We start from the raw sequence: 19745 nt of genomic DNA on the forward strand, positions 1-19745 counted from the left end.
CTTTCCTGCGTAGCCAGACACTGTGGGTAAATTGCAGATATTTGGGAAGAGGAGCTGACATCTTTCACTAATTCACTTTGCTTTAAAGTCATGCCTTAGAGCCAAGAAAGCTGTGAAGACACTTGGAGCAGCTGATTGGGATGCTCTGTTCACAGCTGCAATAATGATGCAACTTCCTCATGAAAATGGGAGATAAGGTGCATCACTGAGAAGGGGCATTGCACACTGAGAGCTTCAGTCTGAACAGACTTTTTCTTTGCATTGGTGGCGTGGTTTTTGTCTGGTTTTTTTAGGAATAAATGCAGCATTTTGCCTGGAGAAGGTGCACTGTAATAAGACATGAACCTGTAGTTCGTTCTTGACAGTAAAAACGTATTGAAAAACACTGAGAAAAAAATAAAGAGAGACAGATCAGAAAAGGATGAAGCTTCAAAGTTTCCTTTATTGTTCTTTGGAGATTTCTGGGGGGGGAAAAAAAAACCAAACACCACAAATGAAGCACGTAAGATGATTTTTGTCCTCTTTCTGGAGCTGCAGCTGCTGCAGTCAGCTCCCCACCCTCAAGCTGTCTGCTGTTTGCTGCCAAGCTTTGCCAGCAGGTTGCTGGGATAATATTAGGCCTTTCTTAATGACCAAAAAAAAGTGCCTGGAAAACAGATATATATATAATTTTTGCATTTACATTAAAAGAGGTATGTGACATGCCAGAGATCTGATTGGGAGGTGCCAAGAAACGACAAAGAATCAAGGAATCTCTCTAAGTGCCCAGCCTTGAATACAAGGACCTGATTTTGGCTCTGTTTTTAAAGACCAGCATCCACAAACATGCATGCAAACGTGTTTGGAGGGTGTTATGTCCCTGAAGAGGCACTGAGGAATACAAGGACCTGATTTTGGCTATGTTTTTAAAGACCAGCATCCACAAACATGCATGCAAGCATGTTTGGAGGGTTTTATGTCTCTGAAGAGGCACTGAGGAATACAAGGACCTGATTTTGGCTCTGTTTTTAAAGACCAGCATCCACAAACATGCATGCAAGCATGTTTGGAGGGTGTTATGTCCCTGAAGAGGCATTGAGGGCTGCAATAACTGGGAGGACAGAGTGAAATGCTGGAGGCTCCCAGCAGGGCCATGTTCCAAGCCATGGTCAGCAGGTAACCCAGCCCAGCAGCTGTGAAAGAACCGGGGCTCTCACACATCTGCCACATCCTGGCCAAAATGGTTTCTCAGCCTCTGCCTGCTGGCAGGTGACAATGGCTCGTCTTTTCTGCTGAAAAGGACTTGAAGAAGTCAAAAGAGGAAATTATAGGAATTTTACTGTTTGATTCCATTCCTAGACAAGCACAGCCTTAGTAGTCCCTGTAAAGCAGATACTTAGGCTCCCTCAAGAAGTTAAGAGGAGGAATTCTAAAGTTTTATGTTGAACTGCTTTTCTGAGCCCGATATCCAGCGTCCTCTATAGTTGCTGTCAAAGATGCTACGACACTTTTCACAATAAAGTGTTTGTGTGCATGGACTGACCCTTCTGCTCAGCAAAAATCCCTCTTAGATAATTACATTCTGCTTCTTTCAAGCCACTCGTTTCCCCAGCTCCTCGAGCTGCTGGAGGCTGCCTCCTCTTAGTCTGTGCATGGGATCCCTCCTTTAGCAAGAGGGGGAAAGAATACAAGGAAACTTTGCAGCTGCAGAGTGGGCTGAATCTTAAAATGCAAGTGCCAGGAATGACAAAGTGCAGGACACACTCTGGCCATGTGGAAGAGAGACTACATAGGAAGTAGTAGTTCCCTCCTTCAGGTTCCTGTGTTTCATGTTGTAAAGCAAATTCTGTCAGAAGCCTGGCATAAAAAATCTCTCAGATGTTTCAAATCTTTCTCTCTGCCCCTGCACTTGGCTTGTACTGAACCACCCTGACCTGGCAGCTCAGTGAGGCAGGGTCAGTTTAAAAGTGTAATAGCAGCAAAACCCCTGAACAGGGAATGATGAGCATTGACTCCATGGTTGCAGAAGGCTGATCAGACACTTCATTGTTACTGCACTATACCATAATACACTGTATTATATGAAAAACTGATCAAACTCTTTATTGTTTCTACACTACCCATTATACACTATACTACATGAAAAACTGATCAAACTCTTTATTGTTACTGCACTATACCATAATACACTGTATTATATGAAAAATTGATTAAACTCTTTATTGTTACTGCACCATACCTTAATACACTGTATTATATGTAAAACTGATCAAACTCTTTATTGTTACTGCACCATACCATAATACACTATATTATATGAAAAACTGATCAAACTCTTTATTGTTACCACACTATCCCATTATACACTATACTACATGAAAAACTGATCACTTTATTGTTACTACACTGTATTATATGAAAAAACTGATCAAACTTTATTATTACCACACTATCCCATAATACACTATATTATATGAAAAACTGATCAAACCCTTTAGTGTTACTACACCATCCCATACTACACTATACTTAATGAAAAACTGATCACTTTATTGTTACCATATTATACTACATGAAAAACTGATCAAACTCTTTATTATTACCACACTATCCCATACTACATGAAAAACTAAACTAAGCAAACACTTTATTGTTACTACACTATACCATAATACACCATACTTAATGAAAAACTGATCAAACTCTTTATTTTTACTACGCTGTACCATACTACACTATACTTAATGAAAAATTGATCCAAAACTTTATTGTTACTGCACTTTCCTACATGAAAAACTGACCAAAGTCTTTATTATTACCACACTATCCCATAGTACATGAAAAACTGATCAAACATTTTATTATTACTAAACTATCTCACACTACACTATATGACATGAAAAACTGATCAAACTCTTTATTGTTACTACACCATCCCATCCTACACTACACTACATGGAAAAACCCTTCACCCTTGCCAGACCCACGTGGATCCAGTTGGTCAATGAATCAAAACACCATCACCAGAGCCCAATTAAGAAAGGACCTTTTGGTAACCAATGTCCATAATGTGCACATTCCACAGGTGCAGAGATTGAGATAAGAATTGTTTTTCTCACAGCTTCCCAGGACAATCCTAGGACAGCTATGTGCCTCTCTCTGCTCAGAGGATATGTGATTACCACAGGAAAGCATTTCCTGGCACTGACTGCACTGGTTTTTTGCAAATCCTCAGGGAATCATAGTGCTAAATGCTACAAGAGTGTTAATTTTGTAAGGTAAGCCATTGTGCAGTCACAGGCTCGGAGGTGTCCTTGCCATGCACGGGATCTCTGTGTGCTGCTGGAGAGGGGATCAGACCAACAGCTCCTCCTGTGCTTGGCACAACTCGTGTGTCACATGGAATTCAACCTCTCTGCTGTGATGCAGTGGGAGATGGGGGCCAGGTTGTGCTGCCTCTAACTTGGCTCTGCTGGCTGGTTCTGGCTGTTCATGCCCTCCTGGGTTCCTTATTCTGGCTGTCCATCCCCTCTTGGATTCCCTGTTAGTGTCCATCCCCTCCTGGATTCCCTGTTCTGGCTGTTCAACCCCTCCTGGATTCCTTATTCTGGTCCATCCCCTCCTGGATTCCCTGTTCTGGCTGTTCATGCCCTCCTGGATTCCTTATTCTGGCTGTCCATCCCTCCTGGATTCCCCTCCTGGATTCCCTGTTCTGGCTGTCCAATCCCTCCTGGATTCCCTGTTCTGGTCCATCCCCTCCTGGATTCCCTGTTCTGGTTGTGCGTCCCTTTCTGGATTCCCTGTTCTGGTTCATGCACTCCTGGATTCCTTATTCTGGCTGTTCAATCCCTCCTGGATTCCCCTCCTGGATTCCCTGTTCTAGATGTTCATGCCCTCCTGGATTCCCTGTTCTGGTCCATCCCCTCCTGGATTCCCTGTTCTGGCTGTGCATCCCCTCCTGGATTCCCCTCCTGGATTCCCTATTCTGGCTGTTCATGCCCTCCTGGATTCCCTGTCCTGGCTGTCCATCCCCTCCTGGATTCCCTGTTCTGGTTCATGCCCTCCTGGATTCCCTGTTCCGGCTGTTCAATCCCTCCTGGGTTCCTTATTCTGGCTGTGCATCCCTTCCTGGATTCCCTGTTCTGGTTCATCCCCTCCTGGATTCCCTGTTAGTGTCCATCCCCTCCTGGATTCCCTGTTCTGGCTGTTCAATCCCTCCTGGATTCCCTGTTAGTGTCCATCCCCTCCTGGATTCCCTGTTAGTGTCCATCCCCTCCTGGATTCCCTGTTAGTGTCCATCCCCTCCTGGATTCCCTGTTCTGGTCCATCCCCTCCTGGATTCCCCTCCTGGATTCCCTGTTCTGGCTCTGGGGCCAGCACTCTCGTGGTGCTCAGCTCCCAGCACTGATAAAATGGAGAACCAGCATCCTGGTTTTCATCACTTGGGGGGGGGGAAGGAGGATTGTTTTTTTATTAATAACCCAAATTACCCTGTGAAATGGCACTTGTCTGATGTTAAATATTAAACTCCCTTAAGTGGGTGAGCTGGGCACAGGAGCAGCAGCGTGCTGGTAGTGATGGGCTGTGGAGGAAGATGAAGTGCTGCTGGACAGCATTAATTCTTCCTCCCTGGAGAGCCTTCCATCCTCGGGGCAGCCAGGTGCTCTTGCACGCAGCTCCCCGCCTTCCAAATGGCATTTTTCACACTTTAAACATTTTGCACGCTTTGAGCAGATCTGAACATCAAAGGCTGGTGGATCCTGGCTCTGGCGTTGCCATGGCAACAGCAGCTGAGAGGATTTGGATGTTTCTGGGATGGGATTTTGCTGCTGGGTGTGTTGGGCACAGTGGGGCTGCTCTGCCCACATCGGTGGTGCTGTGGGAGGGGATGCTCTGGCCCAGCCCAGGAGCACTCTGGTGCAGAATTTGGGTCTGAGCTGCTCACCTCAGCTCCCTCCAGCCTGGGAGAGGAGAATGGAGCCCTTCTTGCCATGCTATGGCACATGTGAAAGTAGGTCAGCTCAATTATACCCTCAGATATTCTCATTTCTCTCCGTTGGCTCTCAAGGGAGCGGAGCATTGAGCCTTGCTACAAGCATTGACTCTGTAGGAGCCCAAAACTGCTTCAGTGAGCCTGTTCAGGTGTCTCTTCTTCAGTGAGCCTGTTCAGGTGTCTCTTGTACCCCTCTGCAGCTCCAGATGTGCTGGACACTGTGGATTTTCAGGAGTGAACATGAAGCCCCAGGGCTGCTCTCCTCACATCAGTGGTGCTGTGGGAGGGGATGCTCTGGCCCAGCCCAGGAGGACTCTGGTGCAGAATTTGGGTCTGAGCTGCTCACCTCAGCTCCTTCCAGTCTGGGAGAGGAGAAGGGAGCCCTTTCTTCCCATGTGGAAGTAGGTCAGCTCAATTATACCCTCAGATATTCTCATTTCTCTCTAAGCACTGAGCTTTGCTACAAGCATTGACTCTGTAGGAGCCCAAAACTGCTTCAGTTTTGGGTTATCTTTGGGATATTGGCTTGGGATAGTGGCTGTCCTTGGGATGTGGTTTCAGGTGCCTCTTCCAGCCCCCTGCAGCTCCAGACATGCTGGATGCAGTGGATTTTCAGGAGTGAGCATCAAGCTGAACACTGTGAAAATATAATATTGATCTGTCTGGGTACAGCAGCACAGTCAAGGAATCAAAACACCATCACCAGAGTCCAATTAAGAAACCACCTTTGGGTAAAAAACTCAGTCAAGGGGCTGCTGTTGACCCTCACAGTGAGTCTGTCAAGCTGTGTGTCCTGGGCAAAATGCCCCATCCTCCTCCTCCTCCTTGTGTGCTGTCAAATGGGAATTCATTGCTGTTCTGTGAACATTTCTCATTTGGGTGACTCTAGCAATATCTGCTGGGGGAAACAGGTAAGTGTTAAGGAACTGCCTGAGACCTTGGTTTTTGGGGTTTTTTTTTGAGGTGTTTTCATGAAAATGGAAAGAGCTTTGGGAATTAAAAGCTGTTCATTTATTAGACTCGTATGTATTATTTTTCACATGTGATTTATTGGGACATGCACATGGCAGGTGTCCTTTGGGGGGTGGGAGGGTGGGGTGTGTGTGCAGACAGGCTCTGAGACAGATTGGGGGTTTGATGCAGGGAATCAGATAATTCTGAGCACCCAATTCCTTGTGCTGTCACAGCAATAGACAGACCTCAGACTTGTGATCTCAGTGCTGCTGGCCACTGCATACTAAAGGAGAAAATATTTTGTCAGACTGCCTGAACATGACAGAGCAAGAACATTTGGGTGGTATTTAGGCACAGTGCAGACCTCAGATGATGCTGGCAAGGGGGATATTTACAGACATGAACAGAATGGGACTGCTGGGAACGTGCCTTGAGCTGTTTCATTTTCCAGCATCAGCCTCATTCCATGGTTATGACAATGGGAAGATGCCACCAGCTCACATCCCAGGCAGCAAAGAACTTAATGTTACAACTCACTTTATAAGTGTTTTGACCAATCCCACAAAGCAAAAGCACATTGATAGTAGTTCTATCCAACCACTATAAGCACAGGTACCTTTGGTTAAACAATGCTTGCTTATTTCAAATACAATCCCTGCTTGTGAGCCTTCAAACACAATGCACAGAGCTCCATTATTAAGCTTAGAACTTCCTAATATCTCACTAGATAAACTTTTCTGTAGCTTAGAGAGCTATTCAGACAAGCATTAATACACAGACCATTGTTCTATTTGCCCTTGCTTTCCTACAGTTTAAATAATTTTTCTGCTGCCCAATCTCATGGCTGCTGCTTAGCTCTGCTCACAGTTCTGCTGTCTCTGAGGCCTTTTGCAGCTTTCCCAAACCCTCTGATTTTGTGGATTCCCACACTCAGAGACTGGCTGGCTGAGAATAAAGGTACACTGAAACTGTGGGGCAGGATCTGAGCTCTGCTCTCTGCCTTGATGCTCGGGGGCAGAGCAGATTCCTGTCCCATCTGCCTGCCAGGTGGGGACATCTTTCCTCACAGGAGGTCAGTCTCTGCTGCCTCCAGGCATGCACTGCAGCCAAATGATGGAAATCTCTGGGTTTTGAGGTTCCCAAACAGGCAAAACATTCAGGCCTCTCTCTGTTATCAATAGACTTGCAGTCGCAGCAGGAGCAGTGGATTCAACAGGATCAATAGCTGGGGTGGATTAAGTGCAGCCTGGGAAGAGTCTTGTTACATCTTTCAGATGGTGCCTGTCTGAATGAAAGCTGAAATCTGCACCGTGAGCAGTAATTAAGAAGTGATTTGCCCTTGGCCCATATTGTGGGCGTAAAGCCAAATTCTGAGTTCCCAGACCTGGGAATTTTCAGGTTCAGGCTGAGTTAGGTGATGTTTTTTGCTCTCAGAACTGCCTAGTCTCTAAGAGGGGTCAAACAGTGAGTGCTAATCCTGTGGGTGAGATGTGTTCTGGCCCACTGGATAAGAGAGCTGGATGCAGACGTTGTTGAGCACCTTTATCTGTGCAGAAATCTTCTTTGCAGCCAGGATAGCACAGCACTAAGCTGCAGCATAAACAATGGGACGTGAATATTCCTTTCCTTTGGGAGCTTTGCAGCTCTTTCACGGCTTCACTCTGAGAATCTGACTTTCTGAAGAAGCATAAATAAGGTAAATCAGTGTGATGAGATTTTCAGTTGTGTTGCCTGGCTTGTTCAAATGATGAGCAAAAAGAATAAGTGGTGTAAGATGCCAGAGGGGCACATGCTATGAAACTCTGCTCTGTATGAGTGCAGGGAGGGGCAAAAACCTGCTGAAACCTCTTGGTTTGGGGCTCAGATAATTCTGAGATAATTCTCAGATAATTTAATTCTGCAAGAATTAAATTGTGGTCGTGCTGGTACAAGGCTGCTGTCTCTTGGAGCAGGAGAGCAGTCTGCTTCCTCTCCAAAGCCATGCCTTTGGAGGCAACAGTGCACAGTTCAAGGAACACAACCTCAAGAAGACCTATTCAATTTGTATTTCTGGATTTCCTTTGGGAATCTCAGATTAAATACTTCTGAGCTGATAAATGACCACTAAATGGTTTCTTAGATCAGGACTATGACAGGAAGAGATTCCTAATAGCTGCTGAGCCTTGCAGAGGGTTTCTTTTCCACTGGGTTTCTTTTCTTTCATGCAGAGGGTTTCTTTTCCACTGGGTTTCCTTTCATTTGTTCTGTGCCTCTGTGTGCCACTTTTTAGACTGATTTGGAGAGATTTGGCTTCCCCGTCGTCCCTCCAACAACAAAGGAGATGGAGAGGCAGCTGGAGAGCAGGGGCTGGGGTATTTGTGTGCAGCAAATCTTTGTCTCCCTCCCACCACATCACATTGTACAACTCCTCAGATGGAAAGGTGAAGAGCAGGGGTCAGTGTTGACCCCTCATTGGCCCATGGCTGATGGTTCCAGCACGTTGGAAGCTGAGCACCAGTGGCACCCAGGGACTTGCTGTGAAGTGAAATCACAAATCACCACGCCAGGAGCCACCAACAGCACAGGAAAGCCAAGCCTCAGCTCTGGGATGTTCTGAGGGCCGCCTGCTCTGAGCTGCAGCATCTCTCTCAGCTCTGCAGAGCATCCTTACCCACTTATTTATGCCTGCATCACTGCTGCTCTCTCCCAACAGGAGGAAGTGGCCTGACAGCATCTCTGCTTTGCTGTGTACCTGCTGTTATCCATGGCTGGGCGGCAGCAGCAGAATTGCTGAACATTTAAATTATTCAGCTTCTGTTGTTGACTCAGCTTTAAAGCCACATTGATGTTTCCTGAGATAATAGCTTGCTGACTGGAACCTGGGAGCCTGGCTGCTCCTGGGAGCCTCTGCAGGGGCACAGGGAGTGTTTTCCTCTCTAAGGAGAGAGGGGACGAGCTGGAGTAAGGTGAACCTGTGTGTATCCATGTCCTTGCACCAGGAGAGTGTGCAAGAGCTCAGGAGGGAGCAGCTCCCTTCAGTAGCTGCAGCCTGGCCTCATTTCTCATTTCTCATTTCTCAAGTGGCTGAGTTCAGGAGGCGCTGTGCTTCCTTCCCTGGGCAAAGGCACATGCAGCTTCCTCAAAATATGAAAGCCCATTTTTATGTTATGTACCTTTTCAAGCCCATTTTTATGTTATTTACTTTTAAAAGCCCATTTTTATGTTATTTACTTTTAAAAGCCCATTGTTATGTTATTTACTTTTCAAGCCCATTGTTATGTTATTTACTTTTCAAGCCCATTTTTGTTATTTACTTTTAAAAGCCCATTGTTATATTGTTTACTTTTTCAAGCCCATTGTTATGTTATTTACTTTTTCAAGCCCATTTTTATGTTATTTACTTTTTCAAGCCCATTTTTATGTTATTTACTTTTAAAAGCCCATTGTTATGTTATTTACTTTTTCAAGCCCATTTTTACACGTTATTTACTTTTCTCCAAGGCGATGTGCCTCAGGTTCTCTGCTGCACACATTCCACCCCTCATTCCCTTTAAATGAGAGGAAGAACAGCTGAGGACAGCCTGGCTGGTTCTGGGCAGCCACTTCTCTGGTTACATGGCAGATACCAAAACCCAGGAAGGAGCCTTGCATTCCTTCACAGCTACATCATCACACAGCTGAGGAGTTTCTCCAAAGGTCAGAGGCAGAACTGTGTATCTTGGGGAAAAAAAAAAAAAAAAAAAAAAAGGCTCTTTTTAGCTGAAGGATTGGGCTCTGCTTTCTAAATCTCCGACAAAGCTTCTCCTCACCCCTGGCTCTGTCTGCAGCTGCTGCTGGAGTTCAATGTTTTCATCTCAGGTGTGAACCTGGAATGCAGCAGCGCTGAGGCACTGGGGATGCTGAGCCTGGTCCCAGGAGCTGGCTCAGCACAGCAGAGGGAGAAATTAATTTTCATGTGGCTATGATAAGTATTATAGCATCCAAGGAACAGCACCTAAGAGAATACTGGAACCCTGGCTTGCAAAAAAATCCCTAAAGCCCTCTGGGGTGCCCAGAGGTTGTTGTTTGGTATTTTCACTGGAATTCTTGGTCGCTTCTTCTCTATGTGAATTTGCTCTTTTTTAGACCATATTCCTGTTTTTTCTAGTGTGAATGATGTCCCTTTGCAGAGCCCCAGTTGAGCTCTGTGTTAGCTTTTGTGAGGCACTGTAGACACTGGCTCTGTAGGTTCAGAGCAGCAGCACTTTTAGGGCCAATGCAGAGTGCCAGGCAGGCAGCAGTGGCAGTGCCCGTCCCTTTGGCAACAAACATTTGAGCTCTACCTGAACTGAAGGTGGAGGCTGTTCTATTTCAAATATTAGAGGGAATCTAGACTGTCAATGGAGTGCTGAATGACTCTGGACAAAGGGAAGCTGTTTTCCCTAGACTGAGGTAAGGACTCTGCTTTGCTCTAATGCTAAACTTGGTCTTTGCTCAGTATAAAAATCTGTTTCTATGTAATGCAAAGCATTTTGCCATCCTGACATGGTCTATTGATCTCCTTTTCCTGCCTCTCAGTTTATATAAGCTTTTCTGGTGGTGGGCTGGGCTGTTTTATAGGAATTCCCTAGAGAGATAACAGCTCTGGCAAAGCAGTTGTTTCTTTCTCCAAGCTGCAGATTCTAAAGCTGTATTTATCCCTACACTCCCCAGGCCTTTCCAGGTGTGATCATCTCATGGCTGTGCATTCACTGGTTTGACCCCAGGGCCTGGCTGGAAACACTTTGTGTGTTTGGTATTTTTGGGGTCCCCAGGACAAAGGAAGGAATTGATGAATCTGACTGCGTGTCCTTAGATGGCTAATTTATTATTATATTATATTATATTATATTATATTATATTATATTATATTATATTATATTATGCTATACTAAACTATACAAAAGAATAGAAGAAGGATACAGACAAAAGGCTACAAAGAATGATAATGAAAACTTGTGATTCTCTCCAGAGTCCTGACAGAGCCTGACTGTGATTGATCATTAAGTTAAACAATTAAATTAAATTAAACAACTCACATGTTGGATAAACAATCTCCAGACCACATTCCAAAGCAGCAAAACAAAGGAGAAGCAAATCAGATAATATTGTTTTCATTTTTCTCTTAAACAATTCACATGTTGGATGAACAATCTTCAAACCACATTCCAAAGCAGCAAAACACAGGAGAAGCAAATGAGATAATTATTGTTTTCATTTTCCTCTGAGGCTCCTCAGCTTCCCAGGAGAAGAAATCCTGGGCAAAGGGATTTTTCAGTGACCCACCTTGGCCTTCTTGACCCTGTAAGTGGCAAAAGGTGAACGGTAGCTGGAAATAGAACCCAAGCTGTGTGGCTCCCCTGCAGTCCTTTGCCAGGCTGGCCCAAATTTAGCACCTGGAGCCAAGATGGAGCATCTGGAGCAAAGCAAGAGGGGTGAGCCCTGGCAGGCAGGCCATGGCTGCCCTGCAGGGTCACCCCAGGCTGGAGCACAAGGAAAGGGTGGGACGGGAGTGATCTCCAGGAGCTCTGATCCTCTGGACAACTGGTGTGACTCCCTTGCGTGTCTTTCAGAGAGGGCATGCACCAACCACTGTGGACCCCTTGCCTTCTTGCTGCAAGCAAGGATCTCCTGAAGGGATGCTGGAGCAGGAGTCTGCTGTGCAGGTAGAAGGGGGGAAGGGGCGCGTTCATTGTGTTGCAGTGGGCCCTAGGCCCTGCAGAGAGCCTGGAGCTGCTGTCACCAGACCTCATCTGCCACTTCAGTTCCATCTCGGTGTCCTCCATGTGGGACTGTGCCCAGCCAAGCTCTGCAGGGACCTGTGAGAAACCTCAGGTCTCCTGCCCGCTGTCTCCAGCCCAGCACAGACCGAGAGACAGCGCGGCTCTGGCCACAGAGCTTTCATTTTGCTTCCTATTGCTGAAGTTTCATCTTCCCTGGAACGATCTGAGGAGCAGAGTTCATGCACATGGGCTCCTCAGACGTGTTTATGAAGTCTGGCTCAGGCATGACTCTCACTAAACACTGCCCAGCCTGGCAGCTCTCCCCAGGTCCTGACGTAGGATGAGCCATAATCTCCAGACTCCAGACAGGAGCTTCCTTGTTGTGCTGCCGTGCAGTCAGGTGTGTGAGTGGTGATAGGGTGCAAGTCCAGCTGCTGATAAACCTCTTCCAGCCCGCTCATGCTTGGTTTTGGCTGCAGCATTGAGCATTGGTGGGTTGATGAGAGCTGCAGAGTGGCTGTCCAGGGTGAGCTGACCTTCTCCTGCAGTGATGACATGCATGCATTGCCTGAGGGTGAGTACCTGGGCATGGTCAGGGCTTCCTGAAAAGAGGAGAGGAATCAGCTCAGCTGCTTTACATGAGGGAGTTTAGGTATATTCTGGCTGGTAATATGAGCTTCAGTCCAGAGATAATGCCTCTTCTCCCCAAAGAGCTGCTGCTAAATGCACCTCAGACCAGCAGGAAGGGTTTGCTGCCCTTCTGAGGTCATTGGTAACTTACCTAAGACCATCCTTGGAGCCAGTGGCAGTGCCTGGCATGGAAACCAGGTCCCTCTGTGCTGTATTTGCCTTGTCCTCCTCACCACTGCTTTACTGGGAGAAGGGAGGTGCCCCAGGCGATGTTTTCTTTGCAGTATTGTGATGGTAAATGTTGATTCCTGTGTGGTCACCTTCCTGCCCTGGGACAGGTGCACAGGATGATGTTTCTGTCTCAGCACAGTGCTGTGCTGGCTCTGCTGTGGAGCAGGTGGCTGTGCTGCAAAGGCTTTGCTTGCATGTCCTCACCAGGGATCTGCTGGCAGGGATTTATTACCTACCAGGCCTGTGCTTCTGGTGCTTTTCTGTCAGTGCTTTCTGCCCTGCATGGCTTCCAGAGGCTGCATCCCAAGCAAGCCTGGCTTGAGGCTCAGGACAGTAAATCTATGGTAGCCACAGCACAGGGGTGTCACCCTGGTTTTTTAAGATTTTCTGAGCCTTCTGATGTTGACATACTTGTAATGAACTTTCTCCACACTTTCTGTAAATAACTCATTGTTTTGCATTCCTTTATAGAAGAGGAGAAAGTTGATGGACTCTTGGTTTGTCCAGTGCCATTGGAGAGGTGGCACTGTCACCCTCCAATCCACTGCCACTTTTGGAAATCTATAAATGTTGGAGTCAGAAAGCAAACTCCCCTTTTTCTTCACCTTGAGAGCAGCAGTGTGTGTGCTCGTGTTGTTTCGTGTCCTACAGTGCCACAGGGGCTGTACTGTGACACCCCCCAGCATGCAGATCCCTGCAGAAAACCCCTTCTCAGCACTTTTGTGCATGCAGGGAAAGCAGGTGTGGACCAGTCCTGCTGGAGGAGAGGTAGGGAATGAACAGGGAATGAGTCAGAGCAGACTGCAGAAATCAGGAGCAGCTGATAAGCACCACAAGGAAGGAAAAGGAATCCTCTGCACAGGGCCCCAGGGCAGATCCTGATGGTGTCATCTGGGCTCCAGCACCTCACCTGAGCATGAGGGCACTGCCAGAGCCCACGCCAGGCTGAGGCAGCTCCAGGAGCTGTGTCTTAGTCCCAGGCTGACCTCAGGCACATCTCTGCTCCCCCCTTGCACTGTCAGCGTGCTGGAGCCCTCTCAGCTCCCCAGTGTTTATTGCCTGAGCCGTGTCATGGTCCAAAAAAGGCATCAGGAAAGCAGGAGAGACAAAGCTCTGCTGCTGCACCTCTTGGCAGCTGTAAATGTTGTTGTGTTATTAGCAGAGGTGTAGTGCCTGAGCAAAGAGCTCTCATGTATTGTCTTCAGTCACAGTCTATATATTTTTTGATGAGGTAAAAATAGCTTTTCTTTTTCAGGATATGCAGAGAGCAGAGGCTCCTGCTAACATCAAAGGAGAGTGACAGCTTTCCCCTGGGTGTGCATGGCCTCAGCTGGCAGGAGCAGTAGCTCTGTTAATTCTTGCCTCTATGTGAAAGGAAAATGTGAAAGGAAAAATGTGAAAGGAAAAATTTTCTGGTCTCTTTTTCCTGTCCAGCTCTCTGGACCAGCCTCTGTTTCACTCTCCACTGCTGCTAGAGACCCAGCACTGCACTTCAGAGGGAAAGTGATAGTTTGCAAATGACGGAACAAGATCTTGAGCGTGTTCCTTAGCAAATCCATTAGGCAGGTGCTGCAGGCTCTCACAGAGCAGGGATCCTTATCACAAACATCAGCCTGCTGGGCAGGGGCATCTCCTCGCTGCCCTGCTGCGTGCAGATTAAGCTGTTTGTGATATCTGCCCTGCTCACAGTCCTGGACCTGTTCCAGCTGAAGCAGGGGCAAAGGGGACCCGTGAGCAGGGCAGGAAGGAGTCAAATGGCAATGCAGATGTGTGTGGCTGAAAATGCTCAGCAGGGGCTGAGTTAACCTTTACCCTGAGCTGCACCAGCAGTGACAGCCCAGAACTGCCTCTCCTGCTCAGAGTGCACAAAAATGGCCTTTCCAAAAGCTCATTGCTCGTGATTATGTAATGGTGGGGGACTGTGCATGGTGGAGAGGCCGGTCTGATGCTGGCACTGGAAAGCTTGCCCTCTCTTCAGCACTGGAAAAGTGCTAATTGACAGGTTGCTTCCCTTCCCACAAACCTGCCAGGGGCCTTCCCTCCCTCCTCCTTGTGCTTTGGGGTTTCTCCTTTGCCAGTTGTGTCAAGTCCTTCTCCAGCTCTATCCTTTGCACGGGAATGCAAACAGACCTTTCACTTCCTGCACGCTCTGATTCCCCCGCTGCAAGAGGGTTGAGCTCCCCCTTGCATCCTGCTCTGGGGATCTCTGCTGGGTGCAGCAGCCACCAACCCTCTTGGGGCTGCTGTGAAACCCCCACTAAGCAGAGATAAGCATGGACAAGGGGTTTACTCAGGCTGGTGCATGAAATGAGGACAAACTCACCTGGCAGATGCCTTCCAGAGATGGCTTCTTGTGCCTTGACTCTCATCATGGCTCCTATTAAGATCTGCACACCTGTGCTAAATCACGTGGGCAGAGGTGAGGGTGATGGCAGAATGGAACTTGGACATGTGGATTTACCTGTCTTGAGTCATTTGGGTAGGGGTGAGGATGATGAAAGGATAGAATTTAAACATCTGGGTTTATCCTTTCATCAGATGAATTTTTCCAATGCTTTTTGCTTTTCTCTTTCTTCTGGGTTTGCAGTCTCTGCCTGTTCTGAGTCCTGCTGGCTGCCTGCCTGAGGCTTTGCTGCTGTGGCCTCTCTGGAGATGCTGTGTTCTGCTGAATGCTGCCTTCTACTCAGAAGGCAGAAATCTGCCAGTAGGTTTTGTTTCTGCTGCAGGGCCCAGTTTCTGTTAATACAGGAGACAGGAGAGAAAGTTCCTGCAAGAGAGACAGCATGGCTTCTGTTCCTGAGCACCTGGAGTTCACTCTCCTCTCTTCCCTGATTATCCTATGGACTCCCTAGGTGTTATCCCTAACTGCTCTTAATCTTAGCAGCTCCTTTAGTGTGTTTTGAGGACTGACAAATTCTTCTCATCTGGTGAGAAAGGATTGAGGTTATCACCTGCAGAATTGTGTAGTTGGTATCTGCGAGGCTGAGAGTTCCAAATGAGCATTGGCTCCAGAGACATCCCCAGGCTGGACAGTTCCTTAAGACTAAACCACTACACTGATGTGAGGTTTTGGGTGTTTCTGCTGGAAATAATGCCTCAAAGGTGAGGGTCATGCCCACTGTTGGGCACAAGCCCACGTGAGTAAGGAAATGTCCAAGCAAGTGGCAAAGGCTGCTGCCCTTGGCAAGGGTTTCTGACACATCCTCAGCTGGCAGTGCTGCCTTTGGGTTCCAGGACACTGGCATTAGGAACTGGGTGACCTCTGAGATGTGAGCTGGGCCTTTCCCCAGCATCTAGACAGGATGCCCACAGCAATATATGGCTCAGTGCCAGGGTGAGGGTTTGCATCTCACTGCCAGCCCTGGCTTCTTTGGCTGTTGGTGACTGTGTGCTGCCCAGAATTCTGGTGATTCCTTGCTGGGCCTCCCGTCTGCTGCTCCACAAGCCTGAAGGGACAAGTGGGCAGACAGGGTAAGGAGGGCAATGCAGCAGGATGTGTGTGTGCCAGGCTGGAGCAGTGTGGGGAGCTGCTTCTTGGCTGTCTCTGTGTCCCAGAAAACACTGTGAGATCATCACCAGCCCCTGAACTCATTCCTGCTTGGAAATCATCGACTTACAGCGTTTAACAGCTCACACAGAGTGGGCTCCTGCCAAGTGTGGCCACCTTGAATGCTGAGACCCTCCCTTCTGTTATCAGTGATGAGCAGCAGGAGCTTGTGGGAGCTCCTCCCTGGGTGTGAGTGAGGCCCTGCTAGAGGAGATTAGAGCAGGAGCTGACTGTGACCAGACACACAGCAGGCTTACAGACCTCTGAGTGCAGCCTTGAGATCCACCCTGAGCTTCTGGTTTGACTTCTCCTTTGCTTTGTAGCCCTGGCCATGGCTACAATGCAATGGGCTCGTGTGGTTCCAGGCTAATTATTGCTGGGAGAGAAGGAGGATCTGGGCAAAGGGGCAGGAGAAGCCTCTCCTCAGGGCCAGGAGAGGGTGTCATGAGAATAAATTGACTCTGAAACCAGGACAGAGGGAAAGGGAAAATTCAGATTGCCAGCAGACTAGGGGAGATTTTTCCTGAAGGAAAAGAAAGGGAAGGAGAGAAGAAGCACAGTCTGATGTGCTGTCCTAAGTCTTTGACTTTAGAATGTCTTGGAGCACTTAACAAAGCCCTGATCTGAGGCTTCTCTCTTGTAGAATTGCTGGCAGCAGCCTCCTGACCCTTCACAGCTTGGATGTCTGCAAGTCTGTGGAGCACAATGCCTGTGCTCTGTGTTTAGGGTTTAGCAGAACCCAAGAGTGCAAGAGGTACACAGCAGCAAGTGAGGCAGCTCATTATCTCCCCTGGAATATCCCCTTCCTGGAAAATGGCTGGGAAGGCGAAGGAGAACGGAAAGAAACTCTGCAAAGGAGAGGCAGCAGAGGCAGTTTCTGCATCTGGAAGCACAGGGGCACTCACACAGGGAGGGAGGGAGTGTGTGCAGGAGGCGCCGGCCGCGCTGAGCTTTGTGCCCGTCACTGGGTGGTGACACCGTGTGTCTGTGCCTGGGTGAGCTGGGCTGCTGCTGCCTGGCACCTGTGTGTGCATCTCCTTGTGCTCACGGGCTCTCTGCACTCCCTGCTGTCCCTCTTGCTGAAATCTGGGAGGTGGCAGTGACCCAGCCTGTGCTTCCATTTCCTGAGGAGCAGCTGCCCTGTGGGCAGGCAGACATCAGAAAGGAGGACAACGCGACTGTGGATCTGCTTTTCCCACTTGAGCTGAGCTGTTCCATCCTCTCTGTTGGAATGGACTGCTGGTGTCTGATGCCCTGCACCTCTCTGTGCATCTCTGGAAGGTACATGCTGAGCATGGGCAGCAAAAGGCAGCGCCTCTGACACGCCCCAGCCTTGGCATCTTCTCCAAGGCCTGGGCCCAGCATCCAGAGGGGTGGAGGGAACCCCAAGCCCTCTCCTCTGGGGCAGGAGTTACCTGTGGGCCTATCTGTGGGGCTGCTTTTCCTCTGCTGAGGTGGTACCTGCAGCTCTGACCCCCTCCCTGCTCTTGGCAGCAGCCACATTTGCTTTCCGGAGGTGGCTTGGTATTAAATATCCTGTCTGACACAATAATGGAGAGAAAATGAACAAATTCCATTAGCACTTGGCGATCCCTGCAGGGTCTGCATTGGACAGAGGACGGAGCCTGTATTTTTAGATAGAATGCAATGTAACTTACTGGCTCTCTCAAAGCTGGGGAGTAGATAACCAAGGAGGGAGAGAGGGGACACCAGGCTCAGGTTTCAGCTGAAGTGCCGGGCTATGGCAGCACGAAAGGGCAGGTCCGGTCCAGACGTGGCTGTGAGTACTCAACACACTTCTCCCCCATGCCCACAGACACCTCTGCTTTGCTTTTCTGCTCGCTTTCTGCTTGTAGTCTCTGCTGCTGGGCGTGCTGGGGCTTTGGGAGCCCCTTGGCTGCAGGGCCACGTAGAGTTTTAGCATTTAATCTTCAGAGCTCCATGTGTGTCCCACGGATGACAGAGCCTGGCTGAGCTGTGCTTTGATTTTCCGAGGGTTTGCTGCCTTGTCCTCGATCCTGACCTGAGAAGCAGAGGCTTCTAGCAGTGTCTGGAGCTGGAAAAGCTCTTTGCATTCAGCCTGTTGCTTGAAGCTGTCAGTGTTTCCTCACTGGAGCCCAGACAGCACGCAGAGCTCAGGGCGTGAATGTGCATTTCTGAGCGCAGCGCTGCTGCTGCTGCTGCTGCCTCCTTGCAGCTCTGTGTGCTCAGAGCCCAGAGGTGCTGTCCCTCCTGTGCACTCACAGCCCTCCAAAGGCACAGCTCTGCTGGGAACCTGGGGGCTCTGCTCTGAGCTGGGAGCAGGCAGAGCCAGCTGGCGCGGGAGGTGATGAGCTCAGCACGTGGCCGTGGGCACGGTGCTGCTGCCCTCCAGCACTGTCCTTGTGACCCAGGGGCTGCCCCACAGGGCCCGTGGCACCTGGCCACCCTGCTGGTGGCCTGGCCTGAGCTCTGTGCCTGGCACAGCAGGGCCAGGTCACCCTCTCTGTGAGCATTCCCTCTACAGAAGGAGCAGGGCATGGCTGCCTTTCTCCATGGTGGGAGCGTCAGGCAGAAAGGATGGGCTGGGGGAGGCACATGGAGGAGGCCAGAAAGGCACCTGAGCTGTGCTGCTCCAAAGCCCCAATTCAAACATCTGAGAGTGCAAAGAGAAGGGAAGAGAGCAGCCCTGAACCACTGTGGTGCATCATCTTCCCTCATATGCTTCCAGTGCTTTTGGCTCTGGCTGTGGTGCTCCCAGCTCCTGCCCAGGAGCTTCCTAGCCCTGGATGCTCCTCTGCAGCCAGGCTGTGGGCAATCAGGATGGGCTGGGGGAGCCGATGGAGGAGGCCAGAAGGCACCTGAGCTGTGCTGCTCCAAAGCCCCAATTCAAACATCTGAGAGTGCAAAGAGAAGGGAAGAGAGCAGCCCTGAACCTCTCCTAATTTGGATTGTCAGCATCATCCTCCCTACTATGCCTCCAGTGCTTTTGGCTCTGGCTGTGGTGCTCCCAGCTCCTGCCCAGGAGCTTCCCAACCCTGGATGCTCCTCTGCAGCCAGGCTGTGGGCAATCAGGGCAGCTTTGGGGTGGCAGAACAGAAGCTCCCCTAGCACAGGAGGTCCCTCGGTCAGTCCTGATGTACGTGGTGGTACAAGAGGGGCTCTGATTTCCTCTTGGAGCTGTGGACAGAGCAGTGTGTCCTGCAGCCCTGCCATGGATCTGGAGGCTCTGGGCTGCAGAGATCCCTTTGGGCTGGCCCCAGCAGGCACAGTCCAGTTTCCAGCTGGAGCTCCCAGACTCACAGACCCACATCACTGCATTTCCACCCCGTTCTCCAGCTTCCAGTGAGCCATGCCATTGTCTCCATTTGCTGCCTCACACTGCTAAGTAGTGGTGTTGAAAGTGTTGCTGTGCCTTGCCTGGGCTGGCTGTGGTGTAGCAGGGAAGCACTGCCAAAAAAACAGAGTTGGGGAAGCACTGCCAAAAAAGAGAGTTGTGGCTTCCCCAGCTGGGAGGTGCTCAGCTGGGGCTGTGTCCCTGCTGCTGGTGCCCAAGCTCACCTCTGTTGCTGCTCAGTGCCTTCTGGAGGAGGGTAGGGGTGGGCTCATGCAGCTCCATCAGTGTGGCCCAGGCTACAGGGGGGTTTCCTGGGCCAAGGGAGGCTGCCATGGTGGCAGGAGCTCCCTCCATGCTGTCCCCAGAGTGTGACAG

At 49.2% G+C, this 19745-nt stretch overlaps 1 protein-coding gene and 1 long non-coding RNA gene across 13 annotated transcripts in view; one reads left to right on the top strand and one right to left on the bottom strand.

The window, feature by feature from the left end:
• ANK1 (ankyrin 1) overlaps positions 1-19745 on the top strand; it is a 73401-nt gene that overhangs the window by 10330 nt on the left and 43326 nt on the right. The window contains exon 1 of one of the 9 annotated variants that reach the window (XM_071454748.1): positions 12123-12220. The exons of the other annotated variants lie outside the window; for them this stretch is intronic. Coding sequence (XP_071310849.1) covers positions 12197-12220 — 24 coding nt within the window. The 5' untranslated portion in view covers positions 12123-12196. Of the gene's footprint in view, positions 1-12122; positions 12221-19745 lie in introns of those variants that run through there. 9 annotated transcript variants of the gene reach the window in all.
• Positions 423-14068, bottom strand: LOC139603818 (uncharacterized). 4 transcript variants are annotated; one of them, XR_011683813.1, is made up of 4 exons: positions 12428-14068; positions 9715-12248; positions 9396-9622; positions 423-9019 (listed from the first exon to the last, which is right to left on the bottom strand). It is a non-coding gene; the product is annotated as an uncharacterized lncRNA (long non-coding RNA). The 4 variants fall into 4 exon arrangements; XR_011683811.1 differs by having other exon boundaries at positions 423-9043; XR_011683812.1 differs by having other exon boundaries at positions 9365-9622.

The sequence above is a fragment of the Agelaius tricolor genome, unplaced genomic scaffold, assembly GCF_023055355.1.
Source record: "Agelaius tricolor isolate 1412-34295 unplaced genomic scaffold, bAgeTri1.0.p SCAF_41, whole genome shotgun sequence".
Classification (NCBI taxonomy): domain Eukaryota; kingdom Metazoa; phylum Chordata; class Aves; order Passeriformes; family Icteridae; genus Agelaius; species Agelaius tricolor.